The sequence below is a fragment of the Camelus bactrianus genome, chromosome 6, assembly GCF_048773025.1.
Source record: "Camelus bactrianus isolate YW-2024 breed Bactrian camel chromosome 6, ASM4877302v1, whole genome shotgun sequence".
NCBI classification, from domain to species: Eukaryota; Metazoa; Chordata; class Mammalia; order Artiodactyla; family Camelidae; genus Camelus; species Camelus bactrianus.
Window position 1 is genome coordinate 12,976,602 of NC_133544.1, and position 25,932 is coordinate 13,002,533.

At 42.0% G+C, this 25,932-nt stretch overlaps 1 protein-coding gene across 8 annotated transcripts in view; it reads left to right on the top strand.

Annotated features, from left to right (window-relative positions):
- EFCAB11 (EF-hand calcium binding domain 11) overlaps positions 1-25,932 on the top strand; it is a 190,763-nt gene that overhangs the window by 65,677 nt on the left and 99,154 nt on the right. The window contains exon 6 of one of the 8 annotated variants that reach the window (XM_045505711.2): positions 11,617-13,129. The exons of the other annotated variants lie outside the window; for them this stretch is intronic. Within the exon in view, the coding sequence (XP_045361667.1) occupies positions 11,617-11,620 (4 nt within the window). The 3' untranslated portion in view covers positions 11,621-13,129. Of the gene's footprint in view, positions 1-11,616; positions 13,130-25,932 lie in introns of those variants that run through there. 8 annotated transcript variants of the gene reach the window in all.

The window sequence follows — 25,932 nt, forward strand, 5'->3', positions numbered from 1 at the left end:
TTTCCCAGGCGAGCCCGCCAGCACCTTGCATCCCTAGAGCGGGTGGCCCGCACCCTAATGCCTGTGGGAACTGTTAGTGTTAAAATACAGGGAGAAGGAGGCGGAGCCTCTCCTCTGCCTTTCCAGGCTCTAAGCTTATCCCTTCCTCCTCGTCCTCCTACCTCAGAGGCCCCCAGTGTCCTCATGTCACACAGCTCCCAGATCACCTGCCGTTTCCCCCCCTCCCACACCCCATCCAAGCTCTCGTTTCATCAGTGGAGCTGATCTCAGCTGGATGTTAGTAGGGAGGTACTTTGGATTAAACTAATTCATACTAATGTGTACTTAACTGATAGTTTCTTAATCCTCCCACAGGCATTTGCATTATTAAAAGAAAATGCTTATTAAATGCTTATTAACTCAAACAAATATAGATGATTCAGATGACTACAGTGAAATAAGAGATTAAGGTGGAGTGAGGGGAGTTGTGTGGGGCTGGGGTGTCACCGTGGAGGCAGAGCAGCCCTGCGTGGAGTTTATTCCCTGAGGATTGCTCCCCTAAGCTGGTCCTGCTTTTCATCACTTCTTTCCTTGTGCTGCTTCTGAACTCATTACTTCTAGAAAAGGCCAAGCATTAACACAGTGAGGCAGCAGCAGATGCCCCGTTGGTGGAGGGGAGGGGTGGGGAGGGCAGAGGTGCTGGCTGAGGACATCGATGGCTGGTGGTAGGTGTGAGCTGTGTGCAAGCTGGCTGCTATCAGGCGTGCGTATTGCCCTAAGGAAGGAGACAGAGGAATCTCACTAAACAGCAGAAATCAAGAAATCATTAAGCAAATCCAGGCCTTCCAGACAGTTCCTGCCTCCATACTCAGGTACCGTCTCATCAGGAAAATAGCGCTTAGGGAAATAATTGCACTAAAACAAGACCATCACAAATCTCTCTACTTGCTATGTTAGAAAAGCAAAGGATGTCATGACTGCTTATAACCGGGGTCCTAAGTGACATGGATGGCGGTCAGATGGCTTCTTGGAGGAGGGGCATTTCAGCAAAGCCCTGGGGATCTAGTTGGCTCAGTCACGCGAGGAGGGTGGGGAAGGCCAGGCCGTGCGGAGAGCTTCTCAGGCAAAATGCACAGGGTGTGTGAAACCCGGGCAGGAAAGGCTCTTGGTGCCTCTGAGGAACTGCCTGGAGGAGGAACCTGTGGGTGCAGGAGCCCTGAGATGGATGCAGCTCTGTCCCCGGGTTTTGTCGGCTACGTCCAGGCTTGGAACCTCAAAGGTCAGGGGTTGGACTTCAAAAATTTTAAGTGAACGAGCAACTGGTTATAATGTGCAGCCCCGACTATATGAGTAGTTAAGGTTTAGGGAAGGAAAACCGATTAGTGGGGCCATTCAGATCTGAAGGGAGAATAGAGCCAGTGTGCTGGTGCCTCCTCTGGGGAGTTTGTAATCTGAGGGGTTCCCAGCAAGACCCCTGCTCCAAAATATCTTTCCAATCACTCCTGCCAGAGAGTCTAAAATCCTACAATTGAAGAATTAATCTCTTTTAGAACTTGGGCTTTCTAATAACCAAGGCATAGGCAAAATTGGGGCGTAAGTTAACATTTTTTAAACTGTTCATCGTTTTCTAAAGTGCCTTATCTGTCTCTCTGTGACATCTCTTCCTCCTTTAGATGCCCAGGGCTCATATGTCAGTCTCTAAATCAGCACCTGATTTCAAGACAGGATCTGTCTGATATGACTTGAGTGAACCTTGTGATGCAATTTGGAATCAGTCTGTTGCCTTCTTCTAAGATGTAAATTTGTGACTGACTGGAACTCAAGTTGCTGTAAGTGATAAAGGAAATGTGTCGGCTCTCACAACTGAACCCTTGAGAGGTGGCTTTGGCTTGGGGATAATTCAGTCAGAGCTGGGGTGCTCTTTCAGCCTTGCCTTTGCCCCCAGTTCCACTGTGATCTTGTTCTGATGCTCCTAATGGTTGCGACACTGACTGCAGCAGCTCCAGCCCTCACACCCATCATCTCCCTAGCCCCAGGTGAGAGAGCTGCTCTATTTAGATGGGGAGTCAGAAGTCCTGGGCTTCTCTCCAAGGTGGTGGGACACCCCTGAGCTAATTATGGGGGCCAGGAGTATCTGCTAATCTAAGAACCAGTCACTGCAGGCAAGGCACTGGCACCCTGCTGATTGGTAGAGCACACCCTGGCACTGTGGGAGTGGGTGAGATCCTTTTCTCCCAAATCACACGGATCCTGGATACCAGCAGTGAGGACAGGGTCAAGGGGGTTCTAGGGAAGCACCAAACAATGCTGACAGCATAGGGGTGTTTGTATTTAAAGCCTTACATCTGTCTACTCACAGAATGTTACAGAGACATGGGTACCAGCAAGAGATGGGAAAGGAATTGTTTTCAGAGTGGATAGTGGGGCCATCTAAGAGTCCTGGAAACTTGTGCCCCCCACACTTCCCCTGACACACTCAGTCTCTAATCTGCTAGTGTAGCTCAGATTACCCACGTGATTTTTCTCTCTGACACTCCGGTGCCACTGACATTTGAACTGGTGAGTCTGAAGTTTAAATAGGCTAAGTGTGTGGGTGTGGTAGGTAGAATTCAAAAAATGTGTGGGTCCAGTTCATTTAGGACAATTGTGCCTTATTTAAAACTGTTTGTTATTAAAAATTTTTTTAAACAGTGTTCCTCTTTGGATGTGTTAGAATGACTTTATAAATTGGGGTTTGGCAGAGGGAAAGGAGATACAAATAAGGGTTGTTAGTGAAAGGTTTGACCGTCTTTTGTTCTCTGTGTACTATATCTAAGTTTAAAGAGATTTAAACATTCAGAATATATAAATTTTTATTTTTTAATGGGAATGGTTTCATTTCTTATCATTTTTACCTGTCTAAATAATACATGGTTATATTGAATCCTTCAGAGATCTTGCCAAATAAGGCAAAATATATAGCATTAAAAATTTTAACCTCAGATCCTTTCTTCAAAAGATTAACCAACTCTATTTTGTTAATGTTCACATAAATATTAAAATTAAAGTGATCATATGTGTTTTCGTCAACAAACATTTATCGTGTGAAGGGTGCTTCCTAGTTGCTGGGGATACAGAGAAATTGAAGGCACACTTCCTGTCCTCAGGAGACAGCATATGATCTATTTGGGGAAAAAAGGCAAAAAAAAAAAAAAAAAGGAAAATAAACAGTAGCAGGTTATTCACTGCCTAGATCCACGGGGTGAGATGAAATAAGCAGTTCAGAAAAGGGAGCAGTTGTTGGGGTGTGTGGTGGTCCTATATCCTGCAGAGGATGGGAGGGGCTCAGATTCTGCAAGGAAGGAAGGAAGGGGAGGCCATCCCGGGCCACCAAGTAAGTTTGCGTTTGCAGTTGCATTTTATTCTGTTTTCCCTAAAATTGTTATTAGAGCATATTGCTTCATTCCAAGATTTTCTTTGTTGTACTACAATTTCCTGTAGAATTGTTAGGATTTGGTCATATGAATCACTTCTGACCATTTGTATGTTTTCTAAAATTTCTGTAATGATTCCTTCTTACTCTTTTAAAATTGTTTTACAATGGTATAATAATATAATTCTAAATTTATTTTATGGTGATGAACAAGTTATGGCCAGAAGAAATCTAGGAGACAAAAGTATCCACAGTTACATTTCTTGTGAAATAAATGTAGAGACCATTTCCTATCTGTAGGTTCTGTCTACACCGTCACTGTTTTTCAGCATCTTGAAATGTTCTGAACTGTTGCTCACTTCTGTCTTGGCTTGACACATTCAGACATGAGAATTTCAGAAAATTGAATTCTGACTATGATCCAGTTGGCAGACTATGATCTTTGCTGGCTTTATTTGACATTGATTTGTTGTATTCTTCAATTAATTTAGGTATAAACATGAAATTTCTCATGTAGTGTTATTTCCTTTTAGTTATTTCCTGTCCTTTACTCTCCATTTCTTTCCACCAAGCCCAGAAGCACCTATCTTTGACTTGTGAGTTCCTTCTGGGTAGGAATCATCGAATCCCTGGAGCTTTGGACAGTGCTCAATAAACGCTTAGTGAGTGAATGAGAGCATTTCACATATGATTAGAAAGAAATAATACAGAGGAGATTAGGTACAGGAACATATGTATGATTTTAATTTTCACATAGGATTTTTTATTTAAACAATCTGTCTTACTAAAGCAACTTCCTGCTAGTTTTACCTAGTCAGGAGCTAATCTTGATATAAAGGAGGTAAGATTTATGAGCCTAACAAAGAACTCTTGAACCTCAGTTACTTTGTAAGACAGACGTGTTACCTGCGACATATTAACACATTAGACAATGTGGATGCTTAAATTTTAAAAGCTCTTTGGATTTTACTTCTGCATAATTATGTTCTTTTCAGAACAACTTCTATATTGTAGATTCCACATGTGTCTTTCAAACTAGTCAACACAACTAAAATTTGATCATGATTACTAGCTTTTCAAAGCCTTCCTTCATTTCCCAGCAGGCAGCTTCCTGTCAGAATTCATTTCCCATTTGGAAAATATCTCTCTGACCCATGGTTTTTTGGACACAACTCATCTTTCACATATTTGAGTCTACCCATTGTCATCAATTTTAGCTCCTCAGATGCCAAAAGACCCCTTTGTAATCAGAGTGATAAGATCACCAAAAACGTCAGAGGAGACAAAACTAAGAAGAATATATAATGATTTTGTTCCATTGATGTTTCTAATAAAAAATGCTTTTAGTGTATATCTATTTCTGTTCTTATAGTTTAAGAAATTAAAGGAATAACTGTTACAGCTGAAGCAAGATGTGCTTTCTGTTTCTCCTCAATCTTTATATCATTAAAATTAAGCTTTGGAAGAGCTGCAGTGAATTCAGTTCAATTCAGCAAACATTTATGGAGACCCTTTCACTGGCCCCTCAGTACCGTGGCCTCTAAAAGAACTGCCCTCTATTTACAGTACATGAGCATGAGAGAGTGATCCTGATATGACTGCTGAGGAATTTAAAATCCACTGTGGAAGGGGATTCGATTGGGAAGGGAAGGCATCGTCTGGGAACGAATTTCATGTTGGATCTTGGAGAAAGTAGTAGATTTGGTTTACAAAGGGCAAAGTCATTCTGGGTAAGGGGCACTGAGGTTGGATTCAGCAGGACATGTACTGATTCTTGGACAAGGAGGGGACATAATGATAAAGGTCTTCATCTGGCCTCAGGCTGCAGGATGTACCAGAAAATGAAGAGCTGGTCTGCAGGGAGCCATTGTAACTGACTAGGGCTTAGTCAGTGTGGTCCTGTTTCCAGAGTAAAGGAGACAGACATGTGAAGGAAAGCGCAAGTCTTAGGAATGTTATACAGAATCTGATAGCCTCAAAAGCTGATTGGATATTAGGAAGCAGTGCCAACAGAACTGTCAGTTAACTCCCGGGGCTGGGGAGCCTGGGTGAGTGGGAGCATCGTGGTGCCATGTTGGCCAATGGAGGATCAGAAAGAGAAGCAGACCAGGCAAAGCCTTGAGAGGTTGCCCACGATGGGGAGGGATGCCCAGGCAAGGAGTGGTCAGAGGACAGCCAGGAACCTACAGTTTCATGGGAACAATGGGAAGACAGTGATTCCAGAAGGCAGGATGAACAGAGAAATCAAGAAATAAGAGATCTGAGTTTGATTTTGTACCAGAGAAGGACAAAATGATTTCCTTTGAGTAACCTCAGAAAATGGCAGGCGTAGGTGCCAGATGGCAAAGACCCTGAAAAGGGGAAAGATTTTGTATTATTGGTGAGACTATTTTGTATTATTGGTGAATATCCTTCAGTTATTTCCAGTGATAAACCCTTTTGATGGAAATACACTCCTTACCCAGCTGGTGTTAGGTAACAAAATGCCAGTATATCATTAATACCTGTAGATCTAAAATGTACCTTTTTCCACACTGTAACCCAAAAACATTATTTTTACAAACCATTTGGAAATAACATTTTTATTTTCTTTGATTCTGCTCTTTCAAAATTTCGTTTATCCCTCTCTGAGATTTATTTCTAGGTCATTGATTCAGATTTCAAAACTACTGTTTTCTATAAGCTTATTTTATGCCTACTAGAGTTGAAATTCAAACATTTTCCAACAGTAGCAACTGAAATAGCTTCAAAGACATTTTTCACATCCACCTTGTTTTTTCTTCGCTGATTGTATCTTTTCAAAAATGCCCCAGATTGATAGCTCCCGAGATAAAGTATGCCTATAGTAACAACACAATCTTCTTAGAAATGAAAAATATACTTTGTTCTTGTTCTGGTTCTTTAAGATGTCCTTTATGCCTAGGAGGAAGTGATCAAGAAAAAAGTACATTCGAACTGGAGTCGCAGGACCTAGATTCAGCTCCTTTCTTTGTTGTGTGACCTTGGGGGTTGTAGCAGAGGCTCAATTAGGTCTCTTTCAAATGAAAAGAAGCTCAGAATTCATGAATATGCTACTGTGTCTTTTAACTTAATCATCGAGCCTACCTGGTGTGATTCCACCTTTGGGGATGTGGCCCAGTTCCTCGTGCACGCTCCGCCCCCCTGCTCCCAAAAGGCACTGCGTGCTCTGCCTATGACGGAACATCACCTCCCCCTCCACTTGGCTGACTGTCATCCTTCTAACTTCATGTTGCATCTTTTCCGGTATACAGTAGCCCCCCCCCCCCCCCCAGCTCCCAGCACCTGCACTGCAGATCAGGTGCTCAGTAAGTATCTGATGATTGAGTCTGTGGTCTGTATTGAATGACTGTCCACCCTGGTGGTGGAGAACCATCAGACTAGGTATCACAAGCAGTGATGAGTTAAAACCGTGGAGATCTCCAGGTCCCACTCCCCCACCTTCAATATGTGAGTTCCTATAAATCAGCCTGTGTATCCATATTTTAAAATATCCCCATTGGTCATGCACATATGAGAAGCACTGGTCTACCCTCTGTGAGTTGCTGGTGGTCACAGATCATAGTTCCTGCCAGTTCATTCCCGAGCCCTAGGGTAATTCCTGGCAGAAATTAGGTATAGGGTGAATGTTTGTGAATGAATGAATTTAAATTTTGAGACAAACAGTAAATGAGAATTAAATGCCTTTTCTTTTGGTTCCAGATACAACACCTTGAAACTTTACTACTAACTGTAGCACCTTTCAACTTTACTAAATACTAATTCACACGACCCATAAAAATTATATTTTTAAATAAATGAAATGGAGTACCAAGATCACCAGTTCTGATAAATTAAAAACTCATAGTTTGTTATCTAATAATTGTAGCTGGAACTTACTTTGCTTTCTTTGCTCAATTCTTACAATTTAGTGCTAAGTCATTTGCTTTCATTATTCCTTGCCTTGCTGTGTACCTTGTTTTAAATGTTTTTTTAAGGAGTCATGACCCGTCACTCTCTTATAGTCACATAATTCTGGCATTTCAAACTATAGTCTCTTTCTTGGGGTGTTGATGTGAAGCAAAGAAAGAAGTAGAACCAGCACTAACTCCATGTTGTCTCATAACCCAGGATCGGGCATCTCCTGTTTCTATGCTCCAGAGAAAAGAAATGGAAGGAGTTGGTTTTTAACTAAGAAAATTATGCCATCCTGACAATAAAGACCATATCATTAATGCCCTGTTGACCTGTGTCTTAGTTATCTATTTTGGAGTAACAAGTTACCCTGATACTCAGCAGAATCCCTGGGGGTCAGGAATCCAGGAGAGGCTTAACCAGTGGTTCTGACTCCTCCTGGCCTCTCATGAGGTGACACAAGACATTGGCCAGGACCACAGTCCATTGACGGCTTCCCTGGGGCTGGAGGCTTGACTTCCCAGGTGGCTTCTTCAGATACCTGGCAATTTAGTGCCTGTTGTTTACAGAGGCCCTTTTGTCAGGGCTGTTTGTCTTCACGATACAGTGACCCTCAGGTGTTTTATTGCTGATTATATATAAGAACTTTCAGGAAGACAAGAGAAAGGTTAGGTCAGTAACAATTGTAAGCCTCAATGTGGGTTAACAAAACAAAACAAAACAAAACAAAACTACTGAAAGGCATTTATTAAGTGAGTCAGGTATCAGGCATCAAGTGTTTGCATAATTTTCCCATTTCAAATAAGTTCTCATTCAGTTCTTCTCCATCCTCCCCAGTCTTCCCTCTTCATGGAGCTTGCTCACATCTTGCTTCTAGCATGTTCATAAGTTGTCACATTTCTTGTTCCATATCTGTCTGCCCCACTAGACTGGAAGTGCCAGAGACAGAGCTGTGACTTTCATCTTGGAATCCCAGGTGCTCAAGACAGTGCCTGGCCCTTGGCTGATCTTTATTATTTGCTGTTGAACCTTTTTTTTTTAATTGAAGTTTTGTTTTGTTTTGTTCTGCATTTTTAAAAATTGAAGTATAGTTGATTTACAGTGTTATGTTGGTGGGAATGTCAGTTGGTGCAGCCACTGTAGAGAACGGTATGGAGGATCCTTAAAGAACTAAAAATAGACCTACCATATGATCCAGCAATCGCACTCCTGGGCATATATCCAGAGAAAACTCTAATTCGAAAAGATACATGCACCCCTATGTTCATAGCAGCAGTATTCACAATAGCCAAGACATGGAAGAACCCTAAATATTTGTTGTTGAATTTAACAAGCTTTATTTACAAACAAACGCCATTGTCTTCTTTTTCTCTGTAAGACTGTGTAACTTGATTGAAGGCCTGCAGTTAGGAAGTGGCCGAGTTCAAAGCCAGATCTGTATGTTGTATGTCAGCACAGATGCTGTTGGAAAGACTCCAGGAGGCAACTGTGTTGGAAGATCCAAGTAGCATCCTTACAGTTCTTACCTGGGAGAAATTCCTTAGGAAATATTTCTGTGTTTACTCAGAATGAATCACTATAGTTTAAAACTGCTAGAAGGAGACTGTTGATTGAATAGAAGGATATTGAAAATAAACTGGACTATTTTATTTGGGCTACAAATTTTTGGTGTTACCTGAGGTTCTGCTGTCTCTAACAAGGATGCTAAAAATTTCTCACACCTAAAGTGCTAAGGGAAAGAACTTTCTCTTCCCATTTTTTTCCAGGGATTCTACCCTGCTTGTTGAAGGAATTGAACATCATATTTTGATATGAAGTTGGAGCTCAGTGAGGAGGTCATGTATCAGACTCCTTGACCAAACTGATCACTGCTAAGATGCCTTCTTGCAAGAGTCTAGGTCCTCAAATAAGGGAGTATGGTAGAAGAGCAGATGCATTCAAGTGATGTTTCACGTCTAAATCCACAGGACCCTGGTGACAGGATGTGCAGTGGAGGGAGATGGAGGAGTTAAGGATGGCCCCTGAGCCCCTGGCCTGGAAGTCTGAGTGGATGGTGGCTCTATTCAGCGTGACAGGGAACACAGGAGGAGAGTCAGGTGTGGGGCTGATGATAATGATGTCAATTTGAGATGTCTTTGGGACAACCAGCAAAGACGTTCTGTGTACAAATGGGTGTCTAGGTCAGATGGCCCCATGAAAGAGAAGTTGTCAGGGTATCTGACACAGAGTCTGGGTCTTAGATGTACGTCGGTTGATGGATTGCTGGTACAGAAAAGAGCCGAATGGCACGGGCAGCCTTTCCTGGCTGTGCTGTTCTGTTGGGAATCTCTGCTGCTATCTTTGTATCTCAGCGTCCTTGGGGGACAATGAGTGACCTCTTGCTTGTGAATATAGAAGGCAGCTACCACGTGTGTCCTGGATGACGAGGACCCTTCTCTCTGCCAGGCCTCCCATAGGCTGTTAAACAGAGCTTGTTTCTGCTAATGGTTTGGCAGTCTTAAATGCCTCCTCTTTTTTTGGTTGGTTTTCAATGTTTCTGTATCTGTTTTGATATGCCATTCATTTTTCTTTTTAAAAGACAGCCACAAAAATCATGCTTTATTTTCTTGGGAAAATACTTCTAATAAAATTGTAGCTTGATTTTTTTCCATGTGGGTGTTGATACAGATGGTTATAATGAGACCTCTCTGATTAGTCACTTACTATCTGATTCTCTGAATTATTTTAGATGTGCTGGCTCTTTCATTCTTTTTATTTCTTGATCCAAAGAGTTATCTTGAGACGCAACATACTTAGCTTTTATTATATTCTATGAACTTTCCAGCCTCTTCTCTTTTTTGTGCTAATCTGATAGCATAATTAAAATGTCTGACTTCAGTTCTTTCCTTACAAATACTGCCTAACTCTTCTGTCTTTAATTAACTGAAATCATTCCTATGTAAACAAAGAACAATTGCAGCTTGGACTACCTACACTCCTTTCTTGTGAGGCTTTAAGTGCATCCCTTGTTTGTTAAATTATAGTCTTTAAAAAAACCACATGCGACATATTTTGTCATTTTATATGATGCCAGCAGAAAACAAAGGATCGCTTCTCCGTTTTTATTCTTGTTACACTTTTTATTTGATGTTCATTTGAAGAGCCAGTGTAGCAGGTGGAGTGAGGGCAGGCTTTGAATTCACACCAACTTGAAAATCTCAGCTCTGCCACTTCTTAGTGATGCAACTTTGGATAAACTGCTTGTGTCCTCCTCTGTGCCTCGGTTTCCTGGAGGTGAAATGAAGATGATAATATTTCCCTCACGGATGTTGGACATTAAGTGATATAATGCAAGTTACATACTTAGCACAGTGCCTGGCACATAATAGGTACTCAGTAAATGCTATCAGTGTTTTTAGACAGTAGATGAAGGTCCCTTAACCAGTTCAGCAGCTTGAAGGAAGCTTCTAGTCCTCATGCATAGCGATCGGGTGGATGCCCGCAGCAGGCTGGACACTTGTAATCAGAGACCTCTCTCTAGCGCCCTCATGTACTTCTGCCCGAACTGAGTTGTGTTTGTCCCCAAACCTGTTTTATGGTGTTTGTTCTCAAACCTGTTTATGCCAGTTGCACTTGTAATTAGGTTATTTAATGAAATATTAAGCAGACAGGATGTAAGTACAAAAAGACAGCTGCTTGTTCTATTAAATAAATTTTGAAGTCTTTGGAAAGACTTAATAAAGTAGCTCCCTAAATTAAAGAAAAAATTCGGAGGCACCTAAAGTTATTATTTTCATAGAGACAGAAAGTAAAATAGTAGATGCCAGGGGTTGAGGGGGAAAAAGAGAATGGAGTTATTGTTTAATGGTTACAGAGTTTCAGTTTTGCAAGATGAGAAGAGTTCTGGAGATGGATGGTGGTGATGGCTGGGAAACAGTATGAATGTACCACTTAATATGACTGATCTAAGATGGTAAATTTTATGTTATGTGTATTTTATTTAAAATAAAGATTTTTAAAAAATCTGTCCCATCAACTGTAGGTAAGATAACTGTTAAAGATTGGTGGGTGGAGAATTTAAAAATCAAGAGGAATTCCACATCTAGGTTGTTTTCCAGTAGCCTTTAACTTTTCTTACTTTTAAGAAACCGAAATAGGAAATCAAAGGTAATTCATTTGAGGTGTAGTTTATGTAAGAAAGAGAACAAAGCATGTTGATCCTTGGACCAGTTCCCAAAGATGAAGCCTTTGGCATAGATCAGAATATCAGAGAACGAATGCATGTTTATATTTAAAATTTAAAATTAAACATTTACATTGTATTTGTGTCTTAGATAGGGCTCCTGGAAAGCAGACTCAGATGGAGATTTGTATGCAGGAGGCTTGTTGGAGAGCGCTCTCGGAACCAGGCCTGGATGGGAGTGAGGGAAGCAGGGTAACACAAGGAGAATTGCACCTCAGGCCCCCGCCAACGCCAGAGGGATGCTGGTCCTGACCACCCTTCAGAGATGTGCCAGAGAGGGGCAATTCGTACTGGTCCTCCTGCACTGACCAGACATCAGGTGTGGCCGACCCTCCAAGGAAGGGTGATGTCCCCTGGAGCAAGGCAGTTTCTTTGGCTGGAGGTGAAGCCCAAGAGGGTCTCACCTGTCAACTCTCAGCAGCTTACAGTTCCAGCTGGGGGATCTGATGGTCCACCATGGCATCTACAGCCAGTGTGTCCATTTTTGGCATGTTTCCCCTTTTCAATAGACTTTTAAAGATTAGCTGATTGACTCTTGATCCGGATTGCTTCAGATAAGAGCATCTTCACTGTTTACACATCATCTTCCCAAGATCTCACTGGCTGATGATCTTTGCATACGTCAGTTGTCCCACCTGTGGTAGAGAAAGACTGAGGCTTCATCACAGTGGGTAAATGTGTGTGATGTGTTTGAAGCTCCACTGATGATCAGGACTCTGTCGACTTTTAAATAGTTTCCAGTATCTATTTTGAGATTCATGAAACCTCAGATTTTTGCTTCTTAAATTTCTAGGCTTTTTTTGGGCATGTGGTGATTTCTTTCTTTTTTTTTTTTTTTTTTTTTTTTTTTTTTTTTTTGGTCAAACCCTCCATTTTTGTGCCAAAGGTCATCTTCCTCTCACGCCCTCTGACCTATCAGTCTTTATCTGCATGTTCTTCAGTTACTCGTCCGTCTGCCACAGCTCTCCACTCCTGTTCCCCCTACTTTACATTTTCCCTTTAGACCTGCATCTTTATCCTAATCCCCAGGCTCTTGCCACAAATGGTGACCAGTCTCCAGGATGCCAAGATTTCATTCTTAGATACACCCTTCTGATCCTTAAAGCAGAAGTCCTGTATATGTGGTTGTTTTTATTTATTTTATTTTTTACCATTTAACCATTTTTAAGTGTACAGTGCCATAGCATTAACTCTGTTCACACTGTTGTGCAACCAATTTCTAGAACTTTTTCATTTTGCAAAGCCAGAACTCCCATTTCCCCTCCCCCCAGTCCCTGGCAACCACCATTCTATTTCCAATGTCTGTGAGTTCCAGTCCTGGAGGTTCTTTGTATCAGTAAAATCCTACGGTGTTTCTCTTTTTTGACTGACATATTTCATTTAGCATCACATCCTCAAGGTCCATCCACATTTGAAAGGAATTTCCCTTTTTTTAAAGGCTAAATACTATTCCATTATCAGTGTATACCACATTTTGTTTATCCATTCCTCTGTTGGTGGACATCTGGGTGGTTTTCACCTTTTGGCTGTTGTGAATAATGCTGCTGTGAATGTGAATGTGCAAGTTTTTGTTTGTTTTTAAATACAGATTTATTTTTTGTTTCTGTCAGTTTGCTTTGCCTTAAATCGTAAATGCTAAGGAGGAAGTCTGAGTCCCTTTGCAAGCATGGCCATAAATACAGCACAAGGATGCTCTGATTACCCCACGGTGTCTCATTTCCCTTTCACATTTTGGCATGTGCTGACCTCTTGGTAAGAATACTGTTCAGTCTCGTTTCTACTCAGCCCTTCATTTAACCATGTTTTGTCATTTCCTTGGTTTCAAATTTTCTCTCTTTATGCGAACTGGGAACTGAAGCCTTTCATTTGACTTGTGATCTTGTACTTTCTGGAAGCTCATACATGTAATTGCAGAACAAATAAAGCAGCTGGAAGAAATCTTTCCTGAACAAAACCCAAGTGGGGCATTTGAGTGTGAGCCAAGACTTCAGCAGCTCACAGAGGTTGATGCAGAAAGGCTGCTTATATCGCAACACCAACAAATCACTCCTGGCCCCACAGGAATGTCCTGTAGGTAACGATCAGATAGAGGTAGGGACCTTTACACGTTTAATTGCCTGACCACAAAACAGAGTATTTACTGTAAGCTTCCAAGGTGTCTACACCAAGTTAATCATGTGATACACCTAAAGGTAGAGCAGTGTTGTGACTCCGTGAACTCAGAAATAGAGGGAGATTCTGAGGCTGCTCGTTCTGAACCTGGCCTCCCGCAAATTGCCATGTTCTAAGCAAGACAGTGTGGGTTTAACTTCCTGGGGTTCCGTTTCTCCAACCAAAATTCAGACCTGTAATGCAAATATAGCCACTGAGCAGCCAACTAATAATAAATCTTCAGCCCTGTGTTAACTGCCTCTTTTTAGAGGAGAAAGTTTAATGTCCTACCGTGATCAAATAATTAAGTAAAATTTCACTGGACATTTGGAAAATATTGGTTATTTATTTTATTTAGGTATATACATATCCGTAGGTTTGGATTGACCGATGCAAAAATCAAAGCTTGGGATGGAGGTATTTCAAAAAAATGGAAAGGAGCATCACAAGTTTTTAACCGTTTATCAGTTCCTTCAGACAACATTAATGATTACCTACATCACTGCTTCTCAAACTTGGCACATGAGAGTCACCTGAAGGGCTTTTTGAATACCCGTCCTGGGCCCCATCTTCCGAGTTTCTGATTGAGTAGATATGTGGCGGGGCCTGCAAATGTGCATCCCTCACACAATTCCAGGCAATGTTGGTACAGTTGCTGTGCAGACCGCGCGTTGGACACCCGAGTTCTAGAGACACTCAGAATGCCAAGATGAAGACGGCAGTCCTGTCCATAGGGCAGACAGGATTAATACTAGCACTCTACAGTGTGATTGTATTAATCACACTGTGGCACTGTGTCACTCTGTGCGAGCACGTGTGTGTTTCAAAGGCATTTCAGAGCACGTAGCACATGCAAAGGCAGGGAGAACTGAAGCCACGTGATGCGTTCAGGGACATGGAGTTTGCATTACTGGGGCAAAGGGCACATGGCTGGCCAATGGGTGTTTTTGGGGGGTGGAGGAGCATGTGGCAGAAGAAATGTCAAGAACTAGATGGAACTCTGATCATGATGGGTCTTGGGTGCCGTAAGGAATTTGATTGTTTTCCTCACCTGGTCACAAAAGGAATGGAAGAGAGAGAATGTAAAGATTCACAAGAGATCTCAAGGAGGTAGAGTTAAGGCTGCCGTAGAATTTTGTCAAATATAATTTGATCAACCCAATAATCTTGCTGAAATCACATTTAGTTGAAAGTTAATCTCTCTGGTGTCTGATTCCTCTAGTTTTGGTAATTTTTGCGCACCCTAAGATGAATTACACATGATTAAAAGTTACCTGTTTTTTGAATTCTTTTTCTATCTACTCATCCTTGTCCACAATGGTCTATAATTGTGAACAATTGGAATACAAATATGGTAACAATAAAAGTATCTTACAAAAATAGGTTTTCTAATTACAAAAACAATCATGCTTATTACAGAAAGTACAGACAAAAAATGCACATAATCCCACCCATTATTTAGAAAATCATTGCTAATACCCTTAGAGACTCGCTCCTCCGATCCTCTTCTATGTCTATGTGCATTTTTTCCTCCTGAAATAGGGTCATGCCACTTAAGTGTTGAAAACTAGTACCATTTGTATAAGCAATCTGGCAATTCTTGTACACTTGCGCTCTTCCTACTTAATTCTCATAGTCTGAGGTTTAGTCTGTTTTGAGTAGTCCCCTATGACTGATGCCCCAATGGAAATTTAGAGGAATGGAGTCAGCCAGGGGCAGATGGTGGGTCGGAGAGATAGACGTTCCAGGCCGAGGGCACTGCTGGTGCTGAGCCTCCAGGAGAGGAGACCATCTCCATCGCACCTGTCAGCAGTGGGAAGCTGTTGGTCAGGCTGGAGTGGAGTGGAGGCTGGAGAGAGAAGCAAATAAAAAGACGAAAAGTCCGCAGCATGTCACTGAGTGGTATTCCTTTCAACCAGATTGTTTTGACACCTTGGTGTTTTCACCAACTTGATTTTTGACTAAGTTATTTTTGACAAATTGCTGTCAGGCAAATGATCCAGATCTAACTTATCACATTTTGGGGCCTGGTGGATCCAGATGTGCTTTGTTGTGTGTGCACATGTGTGTTTGACAACGAACAAGTAGAAAGAACTGGCGTAAATGACTTTTGAAGAAGTAACTTGGAATTTACTTGGAATTTAACAACATCTATGTTTTGGGAAGGTACAGTGAGTAGAAGGGAAAATATCAGAACATGATTGAAGGAGCCAAGACCCTTAGGAGGCAAGAGGAATGGGGTCCAAACCTGACCAGAGAATGATGACCGGACTGATCTCGGGTTTGGGTTGTGTGGGTGGGGGTGTGGTGAGAGGAACAAGGAGGCAGAAGGTTGAGGATAATGGTCTGTATAACTACAAGCGTGGGACCGTGGGCCCCAGGCGAGGTGGAGAATAAAGAAAGCCAGACAGACATCTGTGCACTGACAGAATGCTGAGTGGTCAGGGTCCTAGGAGTCTCAGAAGATGTTGAAAGGAAGCTGGGAATAAATGAGCAGTAGACTTGTAAGAGTGGTGAGTTGTGCGTGATGAATGGGACCTTGACCCTGAGCAATTCATTTGCAGAGAAGTTCTGGGTGGTTGACCTGGCCCCTGGTCTTGCCATTGAAGGTCAGTTTTTGAAGCAGGGTAGAGGTGAAGGTCATCAGAATTGAGCAGATCAAGGCTCTCTAGGCGTGGAATTGTGGTTGAGACCTCACGCTGGTGTCCTTCTGAGTCTGCATCTCAAGACTGAATCTTTTTATCATTCTTTGTTATGCATAATCCAAATGTTTACATCTAAAGAGGTCCCTCCCTGTTAGGGTGTAAACATTCTTGTTAGCAAGTGACGCATTCTTTAACTGGTGTCTGAGAAGTCCAATAGACTCTTCAACTTTTTCTCAGGAACCTCCTCCTGGGATTGGTAGGGGAAGGAAATAAAAGTCCTGTGTTCATTGCTTCTCCATTTAGGGGGGAGGCAGCTTACGCTTTCAGAAGAATAGTGTTAATAATAATAACAATGGCTGTCATTTGTTAAGCACTTGCTACATGCCAGCTACTGGGCTAAGCACTTTATGCAGATGGTCTCTTTCCAGTCTTACAACAACTGCCCGAGATGGACACTTCTCTTGCTGTTTCGCGGATGAGGGCTTAGAAGATTAGAGAAGCCCCTTGTCTAAGGTCACTCAGCCAGGTCCCAGAAATAGTAAGAAAAGTGAAGCCAGGAAATTGGGGTGCAAACAGGACTTTTATGACAGACCAGGTGTCAACACCCAGGGGTTGAGGCAAAACCAGATGTTGAGTGGGAGGAGGCAGCAGAGGAGTTAGCTGGGCAGAAGGTGCTCGGGGTGGATCTCTGACGAGGGAGGGGACCAATGCCCAGGCAGCAGTGTCACTGGCACCCACACTGGCTATGGTCTCCTTCCTGTACTCACTCATCTAAGCCAGCAGTTCTGTACGTGTGACCCCCAGCCCCAAGCGGTCTGTGAGGTCAAAACAATTTTCATAACGCTAAAGCCCAGTTTGCCTCGTCTCACCCTGCTGACATTTGCATCGATGATGCAAAAGCTGTGGTAGGTCTAACTGCATGAATTGTTTCCCCTGTGTTTAGCGTGAATCGAGGCAGTAGCCCCAAACTCTCCTGGTAATCATTGTATTCATCATCATTTTGCCCTCACGGTTAAAAAAAAAAAAAGTCAGTTTTCACTCAATATCCTTGATGAAGCCATTATTTTATTAAATCTTAACCCTCAAGTGCCCATCTTTTTACCATTCTGGGAGTTGTCCAGACTGCGTTTCTGTTGCATGCCCACACGTGGTCTCCAGGAAAAGCACTGCACGATTGTTGAAGTGGAGATCTGAACTGGCCACTGTTTTCCTGCAACACTGTTTCTATTTGAGAGAATGACTGACAGACAAACTACGGTTATTTAGATCTGAGTATTTGGTCGACATTTTCTTAAAAATGAACGAAGTGAGCCTGTCATTTCCAGGAAAACAACTGTGACAGTATTTGTTGCCAGTGATAAAATTCCAGCTTTCAAGTGAAAATTAGAATTTGGGAAACTTGTATCTACACTGTAAGCTTGACAGTTTCTCAATACTTAAAGAGTTTTCTACTAAATTTCTGTGGTGATATTAACAAATGTAATTTTTTAAACGTTATATAATGAAATGTGTTACATTTAGAGGATCTGTGTAACTCAGTGAATTAATATTTTCCAGATAACCAATGCATGATGTTACAAAATCATGGTTGAGTAAAAGATCCATTGAAAGTACAAAATACACCAAAGGATTTTAATGTAGCAAAGTATGAAAAGTTAATTGATATGATTTCAAATTATACAGTGCAGCTAGCCTTTAAGAAACTACCACTTATTGAGTTATAGTGTAATATCCAGAAAGAATATCTAGTTATATGAAAAGACTGTTAAAATAGTCCTCCCTTTTCAGCTACATATCTATGTGAAGCTGTATTTTTCTTTATACACTGCAATCATAATGCCACAAAGGGAATTCAGAAGCAGATGTGAGAATCCAGTGGTAATTTACTAAGAAATTAAAAGATCTGCAAAAATGTAAAATAGTTCTCTTATATCATTATTTTTGGGGGGTTCGTCTTGGAAAATTTACCTAGTTTTCATTAAAAAAATTTATGTTAAAATGTAATGAACTTAATGTTATTTTAAAATGAATTAATATTTCTAAATTTTCTCAGTTTTAAGTTCTCATATGGTAACTTTTGATAGATATAACCCATGTAAGCAGAAACCTTTAGAATTCTCGATTTTTGAGAGTGTAAAGGAACCCTGAAGCCAAAAAGTTGGGGACTGCTGATCTATCACACATAGAGTCCCTACCAAGTACTGGGTGCATGCAGGGATAATATGATGTACTGGACAGATGTGGGTCTTGCCTACAGGGCTAATAGTCACGTACATTTAAGCAGATAATTCCCATAGAGTGAGATAAGCGCAGTGACGGGAGAAGCACTAGGTGATATGGTAGCACCTGGCCTTGTTTAAGGAAGATTTCCAGGAGGAATTAATGTCTTTAGTAATACTTGAAGGTTAGCCAGGGAAAGAGGAGAGCTTGATTGCTTTAGGTATATGGAAAAGCACGTACAAAGGTCCCCAGGCAAGAGATGATGACTTCAGTGCAGAAATGACTTCAGTAACTGGAGCACAGAGTGGAGGGATGGTGAGATGTGACACTGGACTAGAAGACAGTAGCCAGGTCATGAAGGGCTGTGTGAGTCCAGAAGTCAGGACCTCCCCCTGGGGGAAATGGAGGATCCAAGGGGGTTTTAAGTCAGGACAGTGACATCAGATTGCATTTTAGACCAATCTCTCTTGCCATAGAGAATGGATGTCTAGAGGCAGGGAGACCAGTTCAGGATCACCATGGCAATCAAATCGAGAGATGATGGAACCTGGGCTAGGATACGGCTAAGGTGTTGGAGAGATGTGGATGGATTTAAGAGAAACTTGTGTAGAGAAGTTTACAGATGTAGGTAAATAGATTGGGAGTAAAGAGGGAAGGGTGGGCATCAAGATTGAATTTAGGTTTCAGGTTTAGCATCTGGGAGCAAGGACAATGTTCACTGACAGAGGGAACACAGGAGGTACAGGTTATAAAAGGAGGGTGAATTCCATTGGAGCCATCTCCAAGCCATCTAAGAGGAGATGCCCAGTCGGCATTTGGGTATGTGGTTCTGAAGCTGAGGAGGAAGATCTGGACTAGGGACATAGATTTGAGAATTATTGGCATATAAATGGTACCTGAAGCCATAGGGTAAGTGAGATCTTGCAGAAGGAGGATTTAAACAAGAAGGGACAACTATCTAAGGGAGCACCATGGGGAGTACCAACATTTAGGGGATAAACAAAGAAAGGCGAGTGTGCAAAGATGGCTGGGAAAAGTGCCCAGAGAATTAAGAGAATCCAGAGACTATGTGGTCATTGAGAGCAAGGGAATAGAGGAAGAAGGAGGGGTCATTGATGACCAGTGTTGTCAAAAAATCAGTGAGATGATTAAGAGGCTCTTCTAATTTAGCAAGAAGTAGTTGTTGAGTTACTGACTGCATCCAAAACAATATCAGTGGAGTGGTAGGCTCCGATTGCTTGAAGATTGAGGAAGAGGGGAGGGGAGAGAGCTGGTGGAGGAGAGGAGGGAAAGATAGAAAAAGGTGTGGAGGGTGGGTGGAGAGAGAGAGAAAGATGTTGAGATTTGAGATTATTACAATTCTATGGGAAGGAGCCCATAGAGAGAGAAGGTTAAAGATAACAAGAGGGAAAGGGAAATCAATGATGAGGTTTCAGAAGAGTCAAGAGGGAAGGGGATTTGGAGAACAGGTGTAGGAAAACTAAAGTCTCCAATAGAGAACCAAGTTCAATTAAGGCATACAGTAGAGTGAACGTTAGCTGAAGAAGTTAGGGTATAGGATAGTTTAATTAGAAATGGAAGTTCCAGGTACTCAGTGGAAAGGTTTAGGAGGAGAGCAGTGGGAGTTTGGATCAAAGGAGAAAAAAACCCCAGAAGACAGGGGAGACTGGAAGGCCAGAGGGTCTCACCAGAGCGACCAAGCATAACAGTTACATGAGGAGACAGGTGGGATATACGCAGAGCTGTATCTCATTTTAGATATTGGTAATTGAGTAACAGTTACCTTGTCTTTTCACACAATGATGCATTTATATCACAACCTAAAAAATTACCTTCAACAATAGTGAATCTTTTTTTTTTTACCAAAACATCATTTTCTGGCCAATTCAAATTATCACTACGTGTTCTGTTGTTTACTCTTGTGTTCACCAGGTTAAATCTTCAGTTATGCTCTTGCCATTAAGAGTTTCCTATGTAGAAAAATCTATTCATTAGGAACACATTTATTGCTTCATTGAGTTGCCTATTTAAAATGCAGAGAACCACAAATTAAACATAGTGCCTTTCCATTTTGAAGAAAAAGCAATGAATGGGTACTATTTTCTTGAATACATCGTGTTTGTCTTATAATTAATAGTCCAGATTCATAGGCTAACAGATGCCAGTCCTTGCTTGTTTCGATGCTTGCTCTTCATTGAAAGGGATGCTTCCTGACTTGCACATGCCATGTTCTGCATCGGGGAAGCGATAAGGCAGATGTAATGGAGACAGTTGCTTCTGGGGGGCAACTAAGTGGTCAAAAGAGACGCTGGTCTCCAAAATCTATTTCTCTGAGGTTAATTACACAAAGTAGGAAACGATTTCTTCATTGAAATTGTAAAATAAAATATCTCAGGTAGCTTCCATATAAGATTAACTCATTAAATGCTTATAGATTCCATGTCTACAGCCCTCTTCTAAATATTTATTGTATTTAAGACTGTGGTGTTTGTTCCAGAAATCTAATTTGTCTAGATTTCTCATATTGGGAAATATGAATATCCCTGTGTTGAATATGTACAAGTGTGGACTACAGTACAGTACAAGGGCACTGTCAAGTGAAAAATCTGCCATTTAGTGAATCTGATCTGGAGGCAGAGTTTATTTTTTTATTTCTTCCCATTGTGACCCCCAAGAGGTCATGTGTTCCATTCCTTAACACGTATGATGGATTCTCCTATCAGTTTCCAGGCTGGGGCAGACTAACGGAGAGAGATTTGTCTTCCATGCCACCTGGTCCCATCAGGCTCCCAGCCCCACCATCCCTGTGGTAAACAGAAGTCCCTCCACGCCCCCTGGTTGTCTCCTGTTTATTCTACTTGGATCTTCATTTGTTCTGACTCAGCCTCCACCCTTCACTTCACTCGGACTTCTCAAGGACATCCCTAGAATCCCTTTTCCATTGTAAATGAACTTCCCTGCATCCTTAACTGAGTGATGGAACGCTGCATCTGCTCTCCTTGTTTAGTTGACGTTCAGCTCTTCCTCCAGAGCTTTGCTCAGTTGGTCTTTTGAGAAAACACTGCTTCAAAAGCACAATGCTGTTTGAAGACCAACATTTCCCACCCTGTGGGGACCCTGCTTTTTGGATCATCATGCTATCTGACTGATTTGCCCTCTGTCCATGGCACTGTCATCCACTAAGCTCCAAGTCACCTTCCTCATGTATAGCTTCTTCCCAAACCCAAACTCATCATCCTGGGTGCTACCCAGTACTTTAGATCTTCAATTCCTTCACTCTCTCAGTTCTAATGACCTTCACCTCCGTTGCTTTAGCTGACTGCTCACATTTAGCAGGAGCATTGTTTGGTCCTGGTAATATCTGAACCATTACCAGGAAATGCACCATCTCTAAAATCTCATACTCAGATAACTCTTTTCCCTGAATCAGGACTTCTGATTCAATATTGAGTGGTCAGGATGGTAGTGGGCATTCATATTGTGTTTCTAGCTTTTTATGGAAATGCTTCTAAGTCTCACCATTCAAGATATTGCTATAGAGTTTTGGTGGAAGGAAAAACTCCTTTCTATTCCAAATCTGCTCAATTGTTTTTCATCGTAAACAGGTGTTGGACTACTTTGAATGTTTTGTTCCTACACGTGGGAAGTACTCATACAGTTTTTCTCCCTTAATCTGATATTTACAGCATTAAATATTTTTTCTCCTCCATTTTCCTCTCCTTCTGAAGCTTCTTTTAACATCAAAGTTCCCCTTACATTTTCTCCTTAATTTTTCCCCCTTACATCTGTCTCCATCTCCCCCTACCTTTTTAAAAAATCTCTCCCTACTACATCCTAGGAAATTTTCTTAGTTTTGCCTTCCAATTCATTAAATCTCTCTTAAGCTGTATCAAACTTGCTAATATTATTTTTTCATTCCAAGATTTTCAGATGGTTTCTTTTCATGTCTACCTCTTCTTATTTCACAGCCTTCCAATTTCACAGTCTTGTGTGATAACTATTAATCCCTCCATTATGATGATTTAGCATTTTTAAAGTCTTTTTCAGAGTGTTCTAATATACCTATTTCCTCAGATGTGAGTTGTCTCATTTGTTAGACTACATTTAGTCATGCTGCATATCCTTGAATGTTTTGTAATTTTCTTTTCTTGAGAGCTTACTTCCCATATGGATTTGCTCTACAAGGGTTCTCCCTGAGGAGTGGTTTTGAGATTTCCTCAACCTCATGCCCATGAGTTTCTTAGCTCTGTAACAGGTCATAAATGAAGCATGGCTTGGGAATCCTACTGCAGGGAAGTAAAAATTTCTGTGCTTGCATGCAATATAGACTCAGATGCTAGTCAACTGTAGGCATCTTATCTTCATTTGTAGTCACAGGTAATTTGAGGTCTTGACCTTAACTGAAAAAAATGGAAGTAATCTCACCTCATCCTACCCCTAATATTTCTGGGGTGTATTCAGTCCCTTTCCCTTTGAAGATATAGAAACCTCAGGCCCCTCTGGTCTTTCCAACACCTGCCCCTACCCCAACCTCACAATCAGTGAAGGCCCTAGCAGAAAAGAGAACACCACAGAAATACTTAAATTCAAGAGATTTTAATGAAGTATTGACAGAAGTACAGACAGGAATAATGAATCCAACAAGATCATTGGAGGTACCTAGAGGCTAGGAAGCTGTCACCACTCCCAGTCCTGAAGGGGCAAGGGAGGGAATGTCATCATTGGAGCCCAGGGACAGCTGGAGCTATGGAGGAGGGTAGCAGCAGAGTTTGGAGGGAAGTATCCACTACCAGAAGGAAGACCTGAGCCAGGGAGAGAGCAGGAAAGAAATATCTCATCCTTTCTCTTCCTGTCCTATCTCTTGCTGGTAACATCTGTTGGCCAAACCCAGCTGGAAGGCATCAGCGTGGGAGCCCAGGTAACGTGGTCCAGAGGGGCACAGAGCAAGGCAGGGAAAGGACTGGGGGTATACGCAAGTAGATAATAAATAAATAGTACAAGACATGTGATTTTTCAAAAAATTATCTGTTATTTCTATAAGTTGCAGCAGACTGAGAATTTTCAGTGAGGGTTTATGCTGCCACGTTGACTCAAAAGTCTAATAATCAATCCTTACTCCAGCCTCTTACACCTGAATCTCTCATTCGGGCACACCCCTAACATTTGCAGGGCCTGGGGCAAGAGTACAAGTGGAAGCCCACCCGCTGTATGTCTATGTATGTGAAAATTACAAATCAAGGTAAACTAATTAAATAAAGTATGTTTTATCCTCCTACTTTGACAAATATACTTTATTTTTTAATTTATTTGGATCTTTTATTGAGGTATAGTTGATTTATAATGTATTAATTTCTGATATACAGCATAGTGATTCAGTTATACATGGACATATTCCTTTTTATATTCTTTTTCATTATAGGCCATTGCAAGGTATTGAATATAGTTCCCTGTGCTATACAGTAGGACCTAGTTGTTTATCTGTTTTATTATAGTAGTTAGTATCTACAAATCCTGAGCTTTCAGTTTATCCCTCCCCACCCCTTTCCCCCTTGGTAACCATAAGTTTGTTTTCTATGTCTGTGAGTCTTTTCTGTTTTGTAAATAAGTTCATTTGTATCTTTTTTTTTTCAGATTCTACATATAAGTGATATCATATGGTATTTTTATTTCTTTTTCTGGCTTATTTCACTTAGTATAATAATCTCCAGGTCCATCCAGTTTGCTTCAAATGACATTATTTTATTTTTTATGGCTAAGTAGTATTCCATTGTGTGTGTATATATATATACCACAACTTCTTTATCCAATCATCTGTCAATGGACATTTAGGTTGCTTCCATGTCTTGGTTATTGTAAATTGTGCTGCTGTAAACATTAGGGTGCATGTATCTTTTCAAATTAGAGTTTGCTCTGGATATATGCCCAGGAGTGGGATTGCTGGATCATATGGTAGGTCTATTTTTGGTTTTTTAAGGAATCTCCATACTGTTTTTCATAATGGCTACATCAAAGTACATTCCCACCAACAATGTAGGAGGGTTCCCTTTTCTCTACACCCTCTCCAGCAGATAAATATACTTTAATAATGACCTTAAAGACAAAGCTGTATTTAGAACTCATCAATTGCTGGGAGATCCACATGGGACACCCATGGCACAGGGAAGAGCTGGCCTCTGTCCCTGGCTCTGCTCCACGTACTGAGGAGCCTCACACACACTTATGTGGACACCCAGCCCTCAAATCCGACCTTAACCCACGTGACCTACAAACGGCCATCCTTTGGGCGGACCCTCAGGAAGAGGCCTGTACAGACACTGAGAGGGGGCCAGCCTGTTTGGGTAGGGAATCCTAGGGTCACCAGGTACCTGGAATGTGGTCTAAAAGGTGGAGGATGTAGACTCGGGGTGGACACATCATGTGGGTCTTGCAGCCTTGCATTCCATGAGAGGGGTGCAGCTGGAGAAGGGCCAGAGCAGAGCCCTCTGAATGCAGGGCCCAAGGCAGGGTCCCCTCTGGCCTGGGTCTAGTGCTGGTCTCATCACACCTGATCTTCAGCTTCATCGAGGCCTCCAGTCCCTTTTCTTCTCTATATTTTTCTCAGATTGTGAGCTTCTCGTGAGACTCCCTGTCCCTGTCTGGTCCATCACATCCTCAGCAAGGCCCTCAGCTTCCAGCCCCCTTGTCCTTCCTTTGCGCCTGCTTGGCGACCAGACCCTCCATCCCCCTGCTTTACACTCAGGTTGTTGAGCTCCTGCAATATGAATGGTGTGAGCAGTGTACACATCCCAGCTGGACCTCTAGACCACCGGCTGTCTTTCTGTTTTCCAGGCAACTCTTTCCTGGTTCCCCCAGAAGCAGTTTCAAACCTTTGCCACTTTTCTCCGGCTTCTGCCCCACCTCTTTCCTGTCACTCTCTTCAAATGGCCTCGCTTCCCATTTCTCTAAGCAAATAGAAGTCACCAAAGCAGCGTCTTTTACTTCCACTCCCCTCTCTAGTTTTCTTGTACCCTGTTACTGACGACTGTGGAGATGAGGATGGAGGATGATGGCTAGCTTTTTCCACTCCGGCCCTGACCTGCCCCATGACTCCCTCCTGGACAGAGGTGAAGGGGCTGCCCCACCCCCACCCCCCGGCAGTCTCCGGTAGATCCTTTCACCATGGCTTTGGATTCTGCCCCTTTCTGCTTCCTGGGGACCCATCTGCATCAGTTATCTTCTCTCACGCTCTGCGTTTAAGCTGCAGTCACTCCTCTGCTTCTCGTATCCAAATCCCCTCCAGTCCATTGTGACCTTATTTCTGCCTCAGTAACTCTGCTGAAATCACTTGGACCAGGTTCAACAGTCACTTCTATTGGCTGAAGGTCTCTCTTTAGTCCTTGTCCACAGGATTT